At 47.2% G+C, this 14,386-nt stretch overlaps 1 protein-coding gene across 26 annotated transcripts in view; it reads left to right on the forward strand.

Moving 5' to 3' along the window:
- The window catches only part of Tanc1 (tetratricopeptide repeat, ankyrin repeat and coiled-coil containing 1), a 231,962-nt gene that overhangs the window by 213,335 nt on the left and 4,241 nt on the right, over positions 1–14,386 (forward strand). For all 26 annotated transcript variants that reach the window (XM_048812307.1, XM_048812313.1, XM_048812308.1 and 23 more), the window contains 6 exons: positions 7,062–7,195; positions 8,750–8,873; positions 9,228–9,403; positions 10,754–10,886; positions 12,076–12,167; positions 13,867–14,013. In XM_048812307.1, the coding sequence (XP_048668264.1) occupies positions 7,062–7,195; positions 8,750–8,873; positions 9,228–9,403; positions 10,754–10,886; positions 12,076–12,167; positions 13,867–14,013 (806 nt within the window). The remainder of the gene's footprint in view (positions 1–7,061; positions 7,196–8,749; positions 8,874–9,227; positions 9,404–10,753; positions 10,887–12,075; positions 12,168–13,866; positions 14,014–14,386) is intronic.

A 14,386-nucleotide genomic window follows, 5' to 3' on the forward strand; every position in this document is an offset into this window, starting at 1 on the left:
CCCCCCTCGTAGAGACAGGATCTCCTTAACTTTCCCAGGCTGAATTCAAATTTGTGATCCTACTGCCTGAGCCTCCTGAGTGGCATGCACCACCATGCCCTGGATTATTGTTATATTTCTAATTTATGCTGCTATACCTTTGGTCTTGGTAAAGTATTAAAGTGAATATTTAAATGATAAAATCATATAGTTACTTTGCAATTACTTAAGGAAGATGAAGTCATAGGTGAATGAGAAAGAATTTGATGACATGTATGAAGTCCTGTTTAGTGGCCACTCCACATTTTTTAAAGGGGTTTTTTCAGAGGTTCATGTTTGATCTTAGTCCAAGCCCAGAGACTGACAGCATGTTTTTACAGTAGAAGCTAAAACATGGTCATGGTGTTCTGTTCCCCAGATTTCGTTTCTGCCTCTCCTAGTTTGTCTTTCAGAGAGCTTTATAGGAATGGGGGTCTGGGGGCACATCTGAGCATTATGGTAGACTGTACCTGTTATCTATTCCTCAGAATCCCTGCCTTGGCTATGGCTAGTCCTGCTCTGCGGGACCGGGCCTGGCCTGGCCTGTGGGCACCCGGGCTCTCCTGGAGGAATTTGCCAAGTGGAGAACAGCAAGGAAGGTGTTATGAAAACTTGTTAGATTCAGAAAGCTTTGGGCCATGCTGGCTTCCCATTCATAATGCATCGGAGCACAGAGCCCTCCCAGAGAGGCTTGTGAGGCAGGAGTATCGGAGCTTAGCTGCAGAGTCCAGTGCTTGGGGGGCTTGTCTGCTGATGCAAGTGCAGGTTTTTCACTAAGAACAATCTTTATTTTCATTTTGTCTTCTAAATTGTTGGGGATTAAATCAAATACCTGCCTGAGCTTTGTAGAGGTAAAGAATTTATAGGCCTTGGAAAGCATGTTCTCTCTAGTGGAAACCTTCCCCTCCCTCACAGAAGGAATGCCTAGCAGAACGAGCCAGGAGAGTTCACTTCTGGAAAGCCTGCTCCTAGAAGATGGGGCAGGTGTATTGTCTTGCCTTAGGGAGAGGAGTGTTTTCAGTTGGAAGCCACAGGAGCCAGCCTCAGTGTGACAGCCAGTTCCAAGTGGCAGGGCAGCAGAACACAGGCCATCATCAGCCTCTAGGTACATCAGCTTCTTAAGATGGCAGGTGAAGAGTTGGAGATGCCTTTCATTCCCAGGGTTAAAAAATAATAATACGATTCCTGATTATATTTTACTTTTTAGACAAAATAGCAGAAATTTCCAACATTTCATGCATGCTGTTTGCTTGGGTTCCTTTTCTTTTAAAGTGTGTGTGTGGGGGGGGGCGGGTGTGTGTCCATCAAGCTTGCAATTGAGGGTCTACGTCACATCTAATGATTTTCACCTTAACCATGATTAGATGATATTTCTGAGAACCCTGCTACTTACTACTAATATTGGCATTTTTTTTTCATTTTCCACTCATGTTTATAAAAGATAGGAAAGGCCAGTATAACAGGAAATAAATCATACAAATGAACACAAATATACAAAGAAAGCTGGTCCATTATCACCCTCTTGGTCAGCAGGAAGTGGTTCAGGTGCGAGCCATTTGTTCATGTGCTCAATTCTGGCCTTGGAGGACGGTTTCGTTTTTGGTGTGAAATATACAAAGGACAGTTATTTGCCAACAGGGAGCCGCCTCTCATGCAGAGTTCAGATGTTAAAATGGGTCCACAGCAAATGAGAGGAATAATGATCTGTCCTATGCCTGGGTGGCACATCCCTGTGTGTTTGAGTGACAAGTCTGCTACAGTGTATTTTGAGCAGCCCTGTTGATGGAATGACTATGTTCCCAGCAAGTTGACAGCTGAGTTTTTGTAAATCAAATCTTTGCCCAGAGAACTTTAATATGTAAAAGATTCCTGCAAGTATCTGTTTTATGGTACAAAGAACTATTTCTCACTGATGTTTTCCATAAGTTTAGATGGCTGAGTGTCAATCAGGTTTTTCTTAAAATGAACATCTGCTGTGACAAAACTAATCATACTTTGAAGATAGTATTGCTGAGGTGAAATTTTTCAGGACTGTCAGAAAACAGTATGTGCTTTCTCAGGGATTTAATTACATAAATGCTGTCCTGTTAGGGATTTTGCAAATAAAAAGAATTCGTGTCCAATTTCAGTCCTAAAAGGTGCCACATATGTGCATTGATTTTAGAGCTTCCATTTCATACCGGGTCCTTTCTTCAACTTGGCATTTTTCTGGCCAGAAGGCCAGGCATTGCCCAGGCAGGGTTCTCTCTTCCTCCTCCCAGGGTCCCCTCCCCTTTTCATCAGGTCAGGCAGAGTGCACTGACCCTCCCTAGAGTTGGGGTCAGCTCAGGGGCCTGCCTCTCAGCAGAATGTTTGGAATTCCTGAGCAGGGTTCTGCCCTGACTTCCTTTGCTTAAGCTTGTGGCTGACTGTTCTTCAGTTTCCCTTGTTTCCGAATATGGCATCCTGAAGTCTATAGGGCTGCTGAAATTTGAGATGCACCCTAGACTTGAGGGTTTGCAGTGATGGGCTAAAAATACTCTAACTAGAAAAAGGGAAGTCCAGGCCATCTTCTGTAAACTGGTGCCTCATTGGGAATTGGTGCATAGAATGTGGTCTGTTTTAAGCCTGAGCAGAGTGGGCCTGTGCTGAGAGGTTCTTAATGCCCTGCTGAGAAATCTAGCCACCAGACACATAGCATGTCAGGCCACAGGGAAAGGAGGCTGTGGAATCCAGTGCAGTCGCCACCCCACATCCTCTTGTCAGCTGCTCCCACTGGGGTTTCTCTGACGCCTCTGTAAAGCACCCAGCCCATTTTTAGTGCTGGATGTCATTTCTGATAAGCTGCTGTTGCAGACATTTTGCAGCAGCTGCAAAAGAAGTCCTGATTTAAAGACCTGTTTCTAACAGGGCTGAGGCTTGTTTACCAGGGCGGGGCTGCTTCAGTCTCATCAATGGCAGCCCCACTCTTACTCTTTCCATGAAGTCCTGCACGTGCTCCGGCCCTGTCTCTGCCTGCAGTGCTCCGCATCTGTGTGTGCAGGCACTCGGGTGCGTCTGTGTCAGCCTTTGATGCATTTCTTCTCCATGTCAGTGATAACCAGTCATTGTGTTCAGCTGGGGTCTGTGTCCTTGGTGTCTGAACAAAGATTTGAGCAAGACACATACAAAGTACAGATTATTGAAGGTGGAGGTGAAAATGGCACTCCGTAAGGTACAGCAGAGTGGGCCAAGCAAGGGAGAGAGGCTCAAGGCCCAGTGTCTGGAAGTTAGTGTGTTATATGCTGAGCTGGGAGATGTTCTTTTCCCTATATGGACCTGATTAAAGACCTTGCCCTGTTTGCTCCCATTGGTTACCTTATACCTCATTAGAATATTCACCAATTTTCCCCCCACTTGTTACTTTAAAAAACCTAATTGGTGCTGAGGGTGTAGCTTAGTGGTGGAGCACTTGCCTAGCACTGGGTTCGATCCTCAGCACCACATAAAAATAAATAAATAAAATAAAGCATTGTGTTCATCCACAACTAAAAATATTTTAAAAAACACCCTAATTTAGAATATTGCCCATTTTACACTCACTGGTCATTTTAAAATGGTGGGAATTATGGTGCTAAGTCCTCAGGGGTGGGAATTGTCATGGTAATGAGACTTATCCTAAACAGGGACATGACTGGTATCCTTGTGTTGTCCTCCAGCGGTATCCTTATACCCTGCCTCCACCATCTTGGTGTCCTGAGCTCCTACCTAACAAAGGGAGCAGAGGGTCCCCCAAGTGGAGGAAGGTTGCCAGGGAACAGCTGGCCCAGGTGGTGGCTCAACACCCAGACCTTCCGTCCCACTTGCCACTCTCAGGGTGCATGTCCACATCAATCCAGTATAGGGGAAGGAATAACTTTTTCCCTACCCTTCAGAGTGCCTAGTTGAGCACCATGTAAGACAGATTTAGAGGAGGAAAACACTTGGAGTTTAATAACACAAAGCTCGGGTACATGGGAGAGAGGTGAGTACATCTCATGGAGGTGGCTTGGACTTAAGGTTAACTACCTCTGTCCTCCAAGCCCAGGTGAGGGTGTGCAGAGAGCAGGTGTGGAGATGCACCAGGCAAGCGCAGACAGCAAGGGCAAGGTCTGCGGGGCAGCTCCTTTGGTGGTGTGGGTCTCCAGTGATGTGGTTGTCTTGCTCTTCAAGGGATGCGAGGAGGCACCCTTCCTTGGGGAGAGTTCTGTGGTGAGGTAAACTTCCCTTACAAAACTGTAACTTTGTTTTCAGAACTTCTGCCTCTGTAGCTTCTCAAAATAATCAGTATAAAAACCCTTCTGCGGAAGAGGCAGATTTGGGGGTGGCAGATTCTGGTCGTCTGCAATTTGAAAGTTCCCCGAGCCCCACGTTATGATGAATCCTGAACAGGGTCATCATGGCAGGAGCAGACTGAGACAGGGTTATGCAGCATGGCCGGCTGGCTGGCTTAGGCTCATCGAATGGACAGGATTGCCTCGGCCACTGGCTTCATGTGTGGGAAACCCCACCTCTGCTGCAGCACATCCATATAGAAAGCTGACATAAATGACATTCTGACATTCTATTCATTCAAGTTTTCTAAGTTTGAATGTCTGCTCCATAGGGACAGTGGGCCTGTTCACATGACACAAATAGAAGTGGCACCAGTGATCCGGATCAGCTGCACTGTCCACTTCCTTCTTTCCCGTTGTGGTTGCGCCATCTTGGATAAAGTCCACATCCCTCCAGATCAGTGGTGCAGATGGCAACTGTGGCTAAAAATGGCTTCTCTTAAAGTTGTAAGAAATTCTTTGACTAGACAGATGACGGGAGATGCATTATTATAGAGACTACTCAATAACAAGTTACAGTGGTCCCGGGTGTTAATGTGCTGGGCAGCCTCAGGGTGTTGAAATTTAGCAACAGCAGATGTGGTGTAGAGTATTGCATTTATGAGACATTTTTAAATAGTTAAGATGCATTTAAAGAGTGAAATTAGAATTAAACATTTGCTGAACCTTTGGACTCTTCATAAATCTGATCTGGTTCAACCCCATAGCTGTACAAACAAGAAAGCTGAACCCCAGAGACCTCAAGGACTTGTCAAGATCACACACAGCAAATGGGACTAGCCACATTTTCAGGTCTCTTGTCCTGTGTTAAGTCCTTAACCTTCAGACTCCAGAGCAGAGGAGTCTTCTCATGTTCTGGGAGCCTTGGTGTGCTCTACTAGTCTGTAGTTTAGATACGAACTGTCCTTTGAAAGCTCCTGTGTGAATGCAGGGGTGTTCAGAGGTGAAATGATTGGATTGTGAGAGCTGATCAGTCCTTCCTAATTTGAATGGGCTGCCTGGGTGGTAACTGAAGGCAGGTGGGTCACTGGGGCAACCCTAGAAGGGTGCATCTTCCCAGCACACACACCCCCCACCCCTGCTTCCTGGTTACCTTAAATGGAGCAGCTTCCCTCCACTCTGCCCTCCTGCCCTGCCATGAAGGGCCTCACCATGGCCCCGGGACTGTGTGCTATGCAAGGACACTTGGATCTTTGACTTGTTTCCCAGAGCTGTCTCCTGCCTTCACTCCCACCAGGCCCAAATGAGAATTCCTGCCATTCCACACCCCATTCTCAGTTGATGATCTTGGGCCCTTTCCACTAATCCACAGGAATCAGGGCTTTGCCTTCGGAGTAGGGCCTATCCCTGTTTTCCTGTTTTCAGCCTGAGAGGTCTAGCTCACTCTCTCTCTCTCTTTTTTTTTTTAATATTTATTTTTTAGTTGTAGTTGGACACGATAATCTTCATTTTATTTTATTTTATATGGTGCTGAGGATCAAACCCAGGGCCTCGCACGTGCTAGGTGAGCACTCTACCGCTGAGCCACAATCCCAGCCACGACACTCTCTCTTTTCTTAAAAAAATATTTATTTAATAGTTGTGGTTGGACACAATACCTTGATTTCATTCACTTATTTTTTATGTGGTGCTGAGGATCGAACCCAGGGTCTCACGCCTGCGAGACGAGCACTCTACCACTGAGCCACAACCGCAGCCCCTAACTCACTCTCTTATGGAAGCTGGGAGTGATAGGTTCGAGGTTGCACCAGGACTGGAGCCCCAGTACCGTGCTTGGCTAAGACTAGCGCCTTCCTCCCCCGCACGCCTGCTCCTCCTGAGGAGCATCCCTCCTATGCCCTCAGCCCTGTCCTGTCCTCTTGCACCATGAACAGCTCTGGCCTGGGATTGTCCCTGCTGCCTGATGTTGCCCTTTACTCGAGGGGGTGACCATCACTGCTGGGAGGTCCTGAGAACCCGACTCTGTTCTTTCCCTTCCTGCCATTTCTGTTGCGTAGACCTGTCCTTCCAATGGCAGAACCTGCACCCACAGCCCCCACGATCCAATCCCATTTTTCTCTTTTGACTTTACTTGTTAAAGTTATGCCAAGCTCCATCAGAGCAGGAGTGATGTGATACACTTGTGACTGCCTAAGGAAATTAGTTTTGTTGGGTAAGATTTGACTTGAGGAGGAGAGGCCAGGCTGGACCAACTACCGTGTTTGTGATGTACTGTATTCTGGTTATTTCTTGCTGTGAAAAAACAAAACCAAAACTTGGTGGCTCCTGAATCTACAGTTGGGGCGGGGCCTGGTGGAGCTGGGGAGGGCAGCCCACACCCTCTAAGCCGGTTGACTTTGCCAACGACCCCTCCCAGGGTGGCTCCTGTGCATGGCCGGCAGCCTGGTGTTGGCCGTGCGCTGGGAGCTCACCCGCTGCACACCACACTGCTTCTCTCCATGGGTCTCAGCACAGGGCTGCTTGGACTTCCTCAAAGCAGGACATCTGGTTCCAAGAGTGAGTGTCCTAAGGAAGTGTAATTTGCCTGCTTCTTCTTGGGCCCCAGGCACTGGCACCACGTCACTCTGGCTGTGTCCCACTGATCATAGCTATCACAGCCCACCCAAGTTCAAGGGCAGAGAGTACCTGGAGGAGAACAAGTGTCAAAGAATCTGGGGCCCCCTCTGGTGCACACTGCTAACGGCCTCCCCTCGCCCCTTGGCTTTCTTGTAGCGCTGACTGCGGCCGCAGGAAGAGGGAAGCTGGAGGTCTGTGAGCTGCTGCTGGAGCGTGGAGCTGCCGTATCTCGGACGAACAGGAGAGGGGTCCCCCCTTTGTTTTGTGCAGCACGCCAGGGGCATTGGCAGGTACCCAGTGAGCCTCTGGATGCTTCAGAAACAATGAGTAGGGATGGGGTTCGCTATGGGGACTCATGCCACCTGTCCCCCTACCCCCAGTATGTCCCATCCTTGGCCTCTGCCCGTGTCCTCAGGGCTGCTGGATAGAAGCACACATTTGACCACACAAGACACTGAGATTAACCAGGGGAATATCCTTCCTATAATAGGCATAAGATCCATCTGTTTGTGTTTGTGGCAAGGTGCAACCTGGTGCCAGGTGTGGGGCAGGTATGTGGTCCTTGTTTACAAAATGAAGGTGTAAATGAGCAAATACTGTGCAAGACCCTTCTCCCACTCCCCACCCCTGCCTTAGAATTAGAGAGAGCCTTGAAAATGGTTCCTTTTCCAAGGAGCACAATAGAACCACTCTTTTTCAAGTGTGTTGGTCCAACAAGTAACCAAATGACAGGAGCTGCAGGTGCACGGGAGCAATCTTTTGTGACTGTGCAGGGCCTGCTCTGTCTCTGTCAGGGGAAGGTTGAAAGCAATGGGAATGTGCCACCTTTATCACTGAGGCGAGGTGATAAATCAAGTGTCAGGGGGATCATCTGGGCCCACGGTGGATAAAGCACTTCCCTCATCATGGCATCCTGAGACATCTGCCATCCTTCTTTTCCTCCCCAGCCTTACCACCATATATGGTGTAAGGGGTTATTTCTGAGGTTAAAAGTTGCCCTTGGAGAAGGGCAAACCATCCTCCAACCCTGCATTTAGGAAAGCGTGTTGCTCGGTGTGGCAGGCCAGCTTTTTCCCAGCCCCTCCCTTGCCCCATTCTCTACTCTTGTAGGTACAGTGAGTTCCTTCAGAACCAGGGGATCTGTTTTAAGACCCCTAGAGACACCAGATTCTGAGGATGTTAAAGTCTCATATATAAAATTGCATATACTATGCAATTGCATACACCCTCCCAAGAACTTTCAGTCATCTCTAGATTGTTTATAATACCTAGTGCAATGTAAATGCTATGTAAAGTTATGATGTTGTATTGTTCAGGGGATTATGACAAGAAAAAGTCCGTATATGTTCAGGACAGGTGCAGTTGTTTTCTGAATATTTTCAGTCTGCTGTCTATGCATCCACCAGCGTGGATCCTTGGGCACAAAGGGCTGCCTCTGCTTAGCTCCAGCACCTGCTTGGGGCCAAGATGACCCTGCTAACCCCCTTAGTTATCCTCAGTCATCCTTAGTTATCTCACCTCCCCCACTGTAGCTGTCATGTCATTACTTGATTGTGATTGGCATCGCTTCCTGCAAATGACTGTTTCTGCCTGGCACATGTGGTATTTGTAGATACACTAATAAACTGGGAATGTTAAAAGAGCATATATTTGGAAAAAGATTCTGTTCAAAGGAATGCAGTAGAAAGATCGTATGGACTCCATGTACCACACAACATTCAGAAACATGGAGTTTTACAAGAAAAGTGCCATTCATCTACTTTCAAAGATTGAAGTGCCTGCTGCATAGAAAGAATGCGGCATACTATTGCAGAAAGGAGATTAATTCTGAGTGCTTCTTTCAGATCGTTAGGCTGCTGTTGGAACGCGGCTGTGATGTGAACCTGAGTGACAAGCAGGGCCGGACGCCCCTCATGGTGGCTGCCTGTGAAGGGCACTTAAGCACCGTGGAATTCCTCCTTTCAAAAGGTAGCTGGCATGTTGCCCTGCGTAGGTTTCCTTTGCAGGGACAGAGAGTTTCAGTAGTCCCACTCAGTACTTTTCTGCCTCCAATTTTCAGTCTTTTAGTTATGGAAATGGATCTCTCTTTGTTCTGGGAGTCTTCTCATACACACACAAGCAGAAAGAAGAGGTGGCACGGGCTGCATATCACTGCTCAGCTTCAGTGCTGACCCTTCGGCCATCAGCTTTAAAATTCGGTGCTCAAGTGACATGCTGTTCTGCCCAGCGCACCGTGTGACCGGGCACTCTGCACTGGAAGACCCTTTGCTTCTGGCCTTTGCCATGTAAGGTCCACTTTCTGTGACTGGACTTTCCTTTCAGGTGCCACCCTTTCTTCTCTGGACAAAGAGGGTCTGTCCGCATTGAGCTGGGCTTGTCTGAAAGGCCACAGGGCAGTGGTCCAGTATCTGGTCGAAGAAGGAGCTGAGATAGACCAGACGGACAAGAACGGCCGTACTCCCCTGGACCTGGCCGCCTTCTATGGCGATGCCGAAACTGTGAGTACCCACGGGACTTTGCTCCCCTCCACCTGCAGGCCATACCAGGGGCACTGTGGGAAACAGGACCCAGAACCAAAGATGTTTCTGACATATGCCTGGGTGTGGCCTGGGTGTGGTGGGTGAAATTTCAATTTTCCCTTATTCTGTGATGTGCAGTCCATTCCAGGACTTAGTAAATATTGTAAAGCATTTTTAAAAGCTTAGAATGACCTACTTACAACCTTGAGATACTATAGACATGCATGTGAGTATGTATACCCATGTGCATATGCAGTTTCGTTTCCTCATAGTGATCTGTGTAAATAGAATCCCTGCATTGATCCTTCAGGAAACACGTGTGAGATCATGCAGTACCTGTCTTCGTATGCCTGGCCTGTTTCATTCAGTGTCACATTCTCTAGGTTTATCTATGTTGTTGCAAATGACAGGATTTTCTATTTGAGAGCAAATAATATTCCATTTTGTGCATTTATTGGTTGGTGTTTTTAAAGTAATGTGGTATTAATTGCCTAAAAATGTAAAAGGTTTTGGGCACTATCGCTATCTCTTTGCCAAATGCCTAAATCTAGTGGGGGCATAAGGGGGAAAAAAAACCCTCAGTAAAGTGAGAACCAGGAGATGTCTTTCAGGGAAGAAGCTTTGTTATTGGAGGCCTCTGAGGTGCCAGAGAGTCTTCAGTGACTCTGGCCTGAGGACTCGGTGCATCTGCTGGGAGCGGGAAACCTTGTGCTGTGCAGAGGCACTGAGGTCGGGCTGGAGAGGCAGCTTGGGGCAGAGCACTTGCCTGGCATGCATGAGGCCCTGGCTTCCATCCCCGCGCACAACACACTACACACATGCACATCATTAGAGTTCAGTGGTGCGTTACAAACTGTACTTCCTGACTGTCAAAAACAAATATTTAGTTAAATATAATTTTTAATAAGTTATTTTGTTGTTGTTTTTAGTTGTAGATGTAAACTACATCTCAGTGGAGAAGTCCCACTGCTAGTTAACTGCAGGCAGAGGCGACCGTCTCCTTTCTCTGACCAGCAAGTGGGGTCAGACAGGTGGTCACACACTATGCACATGCGTGTCTCATCTGCCCATCCTCCCCGTTGTTGCAGGTAGCAAAGCCACTTCAGCAGAGAAGGCTTTAACTGTGAGCTGCAGCTCCTGTTTTTGATTGTTCATGTTAACTTCATTGCCATCCTGGGATTCCCTAATGGCCAGAGGCATCTGAAATAGGAGAAAAACTAAGATTGTCAGCCCCCAAAATTCAATAGTTTATCAACATCTGGGAGGTGGGCGAGTGGCCCAGTTCCTGCCAGGAGCTGCTTCTCAGGGTTCTGCTCTCCCCCACTGCAGGTGCTGTATCTTGTCGAGAAGGGAGCCGTGATTGAGCATGTGGACCACAGCGGAATGCGTCCCTTGGACAGAGCCATTGGTTGTCGAAACACCTCTGTCGTGGTTACACTACTCAGAAAAGGAGCCAAGTTAGGTCAGTGAACTGCGCCTCTGTTCAGCTTCAGACTTCAGAGTCCCTTAGGGAGCATGAAGCTCACCTGCTCCCAGGATGAGAAAGAGGGCACTTCCTGTCTCTCATCATTAAACATGGTTTAAGCAGCTTATGATAATCTTATGCGTGTGGGTAGAAAACAGAAGCTAAAGCTGAGGCCAGTGTGGAGTCACAGGTATTTGGGACACAATGGAGCCACATCAGGGAGGAGTTAGACTGGGCTCTAACTCTGGGGCTGGTGGAGCATCAGTAGGAACGGAAGCTTACAGGGTGATGCTGGGGAGCAGCCAAGGCTGAGGTCCTCTGTTCTACAGCAACCAGCATGGTCAGCTGGCTAGGGAGGTGGTAACCCCAGTGTGGTTTCTCTGAAGGAGAATTGGAGGGATTTCTTGGAAGCATGATGGGTGCACTACTTGAACTACATATGGAAGGGCTGAGCAGGGAGAGCCCCGTCCCTAATGCTGGCTTTGACATCACACCACTGAGCCTGAGGAGGAAAGAGTAACTAAAGCATCCCTATCTTGGTTTGATGTTTCAGAACTTTGCCAAGAGCAATTCTGGGCCAAGGACTGTGATGAAAGCACCACTTGCAAATATTAAGTGGTTAATGGCACCAGGGACTCGCCTAAGCAGGGTCCCCATTTTAACTCGATTCTCCCCACAGCCCTTTAGGTGCCTAGGACTTTGCCTTCCTGCAATGCCCCAGTGCTTGGAGTAGGTTGGAGAGGAGGCAGTGGCTGTGATGTAGGCCAGTGGATGGGGACAGGCCGGAGGGCTCAAACTAAGACACCTCAGAGTGGACTGTACAGAGCAGGCTGCGTGGGACTCAGAGCACCAGCCTGCCCACTGCTGGCATGATGGGTGTGTGGGGAGATTACTCTGAGGTCTGGATCAGCTGCCTCCACCTCTCAAAAGGAAGGGGTGGGTCTTAACTGCTCTGATGCCTTAGTGTCTCATTGAGTTTTTCAACAGGACAGATTGGTGCTGGCACCATTCTCCACCTGTGTGCCTAGTTCAGCATAAAATAGGTTAGAGCTCCCCCTCACCTCACAGTTGCTCGCTCCCTTTCCTCCTCCATACTGCCTTCTGGAAGCCCAAGACACAACAGTGGTTCCTGCAGTGGGGCTCCTGCTGTTTGTGTGCAACTCCTGAAAGCATGTTTGTTTTGCAGGAAATGCTGCCTGGGCGATGGCCACTTCCAAACCTGATATCTTGATTATACTTTTACAGAAATTAATGGAGGAAGGAAACATGATGTACAAAGTAAGTGGTAGCACCCTTTCTCTGCTGCAGTAACTGCCTCCAAGCAACCTTTTAGATGGATATTTATGGCCAGAGGTGTGCTTCTGCACACAGCACATGTAACTTAGTGGTAATGGAAGTTCTAAGAGACGCTAACCTGGCCTTATGCCCAGGATTTGTTTAATCTCTCAACAGCAGAATCTTAACTAGAAAGCACTTCTCTTTTGTGTCTGAGAAACATCACTTCAGAACTAATTCTTGAGGCTGAAGCTGTAACTTCCTGCCTGAAGCTGTGGAGAGTCACCTCTATCTCATCTGGCACAGCGACAGGAGGTTCCTTAGCCTTCATGTTCTCCCCACATTTGGAGCACAGCTCTGGGCACAGTATGTGACCCATGGAAAAGAACACCTGGGAGGCATTTCCAGAAGAAAATAATCATTCAGTCTCCCAAGCCTTTCCTATTATTTTATCTATTTACTTACTTTTTGCTTATGGTAGTACTAGGGATGGAACCCTTTATATTTTAGTTTGAGACAGGGTCTTACTAAATTGCCCAGGCTGACCTCAAACTTGTAATGCTCCTGCCTCTGCCTCTTGAGCTGCCACCATGCCCAGTTTTTCATAAAGATTTTTTTTTTTTTTTGGTAAAATGTAAAGAACCACATAGCCCATATTTTAGGTTTTGCAAACCACAGTGGTACAAAACACCTACAGATAATATGCAAGTGAAGGAATGTGGCCGTGGCCCAGTAAGAGTTCGTTTGTGAAGACAGGTGGCAGGCCAGATTTGGACAGCACGCTCTAGTTTGCCAACCCTAGGTCTAGATAGACATGGAGGCCATTTACATAGATTTCTATTCTTTTTGGACTGTAATTAGATAGAATTAAAAGATTACGAGGGAGAAAAAAATAGATTGTTACCATCTTAATCCTTTTTACTATCGGGCAGCTGTATTTGCTATGTTGTACGTTTTTTCCCTTTTTATTTTTTTAATAGTAACAAATAAATAGGCATGTAGCATGACCCAGCAGGGCTCCTGGCTTGGAATCAGTTTGAAATTGAGTTCAGAGTGTGTATTGTTATGGCTTTGAAGTGGTTTTAATATGGATTTTGGTAGGCAATTATGTCAGAAACATCAAGCCATTTTCCACAGGCTGCGTGCCTGCTGCGCGACGGGGCTGACTGAGCAAATGGATTTCTTTAGCCTTGAAAATGATGTGGTGCTGCTCTGATTTTTAAAGCCCATGCTTTAGTTCTTCCTTAAAGAGAAATTATTATTCTGCAACAAGCTCTGGGTTTATCCACAAGTCTCCACTTGCCTTGGAAACCACATCATTTTTTTCTTCTGATTTTCATTACACTTGGCCTTAAAAATATCTTTAGATGAGAGATCGTTCTTGAAATAACTTTTAATCATACATGATAACTAAGAAGATAGTTGAATTCATTAAGATGGAAGGATATCAACTTGGCCATTTACAAACCTCTTCTTGTAAAGCCATCTTCCCCCTCGTTGTGTGACCGCATGTCATGGAGGCCAGTGTGGATATGGAGCTTGAGCATGTTTGGGCTGGTTAGTGTCCTAGCTTCTGCCCTGGCACCTATTCACCTTTCCATGGGCTGGGATGGTTTTACATGGAGGTCTCTAGGGGGTGAGAGTTTATTCTTAAAAAGGAAAAATTCCTGTGATTTTTTTTTTTTTTTTTTTTGAATCCTAGAAAGGGAAGATGAAGGAGGCAGCCCAGCGGTACCAGTACGCCTTAAGAAAGTTTCCTCGAGAAGGATTTGGGGAGGACATGAGACCTTTCAATGAACTAAGAGTTTCCCTTTATCTCAATTTGTCTCGATGCCGAAGAAAAACAAACGTAAGCTGAGGCCGTTATTCTAACCCAGACCTTTGGTGGTAGAACTCACATGGCAAAGGCCAGCCCTGCCACAGACCAAATCCCAGGTCTGGATCTGCTCTCTGAGTGATGTCCTTCCTTATAGGAACCTGTCCTGTAGGAAGCAGCACTGTCTGCTCTCTGACGACCACCTGTAGGTCACAGTCACTACCCGCCTCTCCATATGGCAAGGGAATGCACTGGGCTTAGTTTCCTCTGCTCCCTTGAGAGAAGCAAATGCAAACCCCTCCTCTCCCCGCTTCCCAGCAGGGACACTGCCAACACTGCCACCAGTTGCCCACCCCCAGATTCAGAAAAAAGGTCCCAACACAAAAGTCTATAAAGTCTGCCTAAG

Source organism: Marmota marmota, unplaced genomic scaffold (assembly GCF_001458135.2).
Source record: "Marmota marmota marmota unplaced genomic scaffold, marMar, whole genome shotgun sequence".
NCBI lineage: Eukaryota > Metazoa > Chordata > Mammalia > Rodentia > Sciuridae > Marmota > Marmota marmota.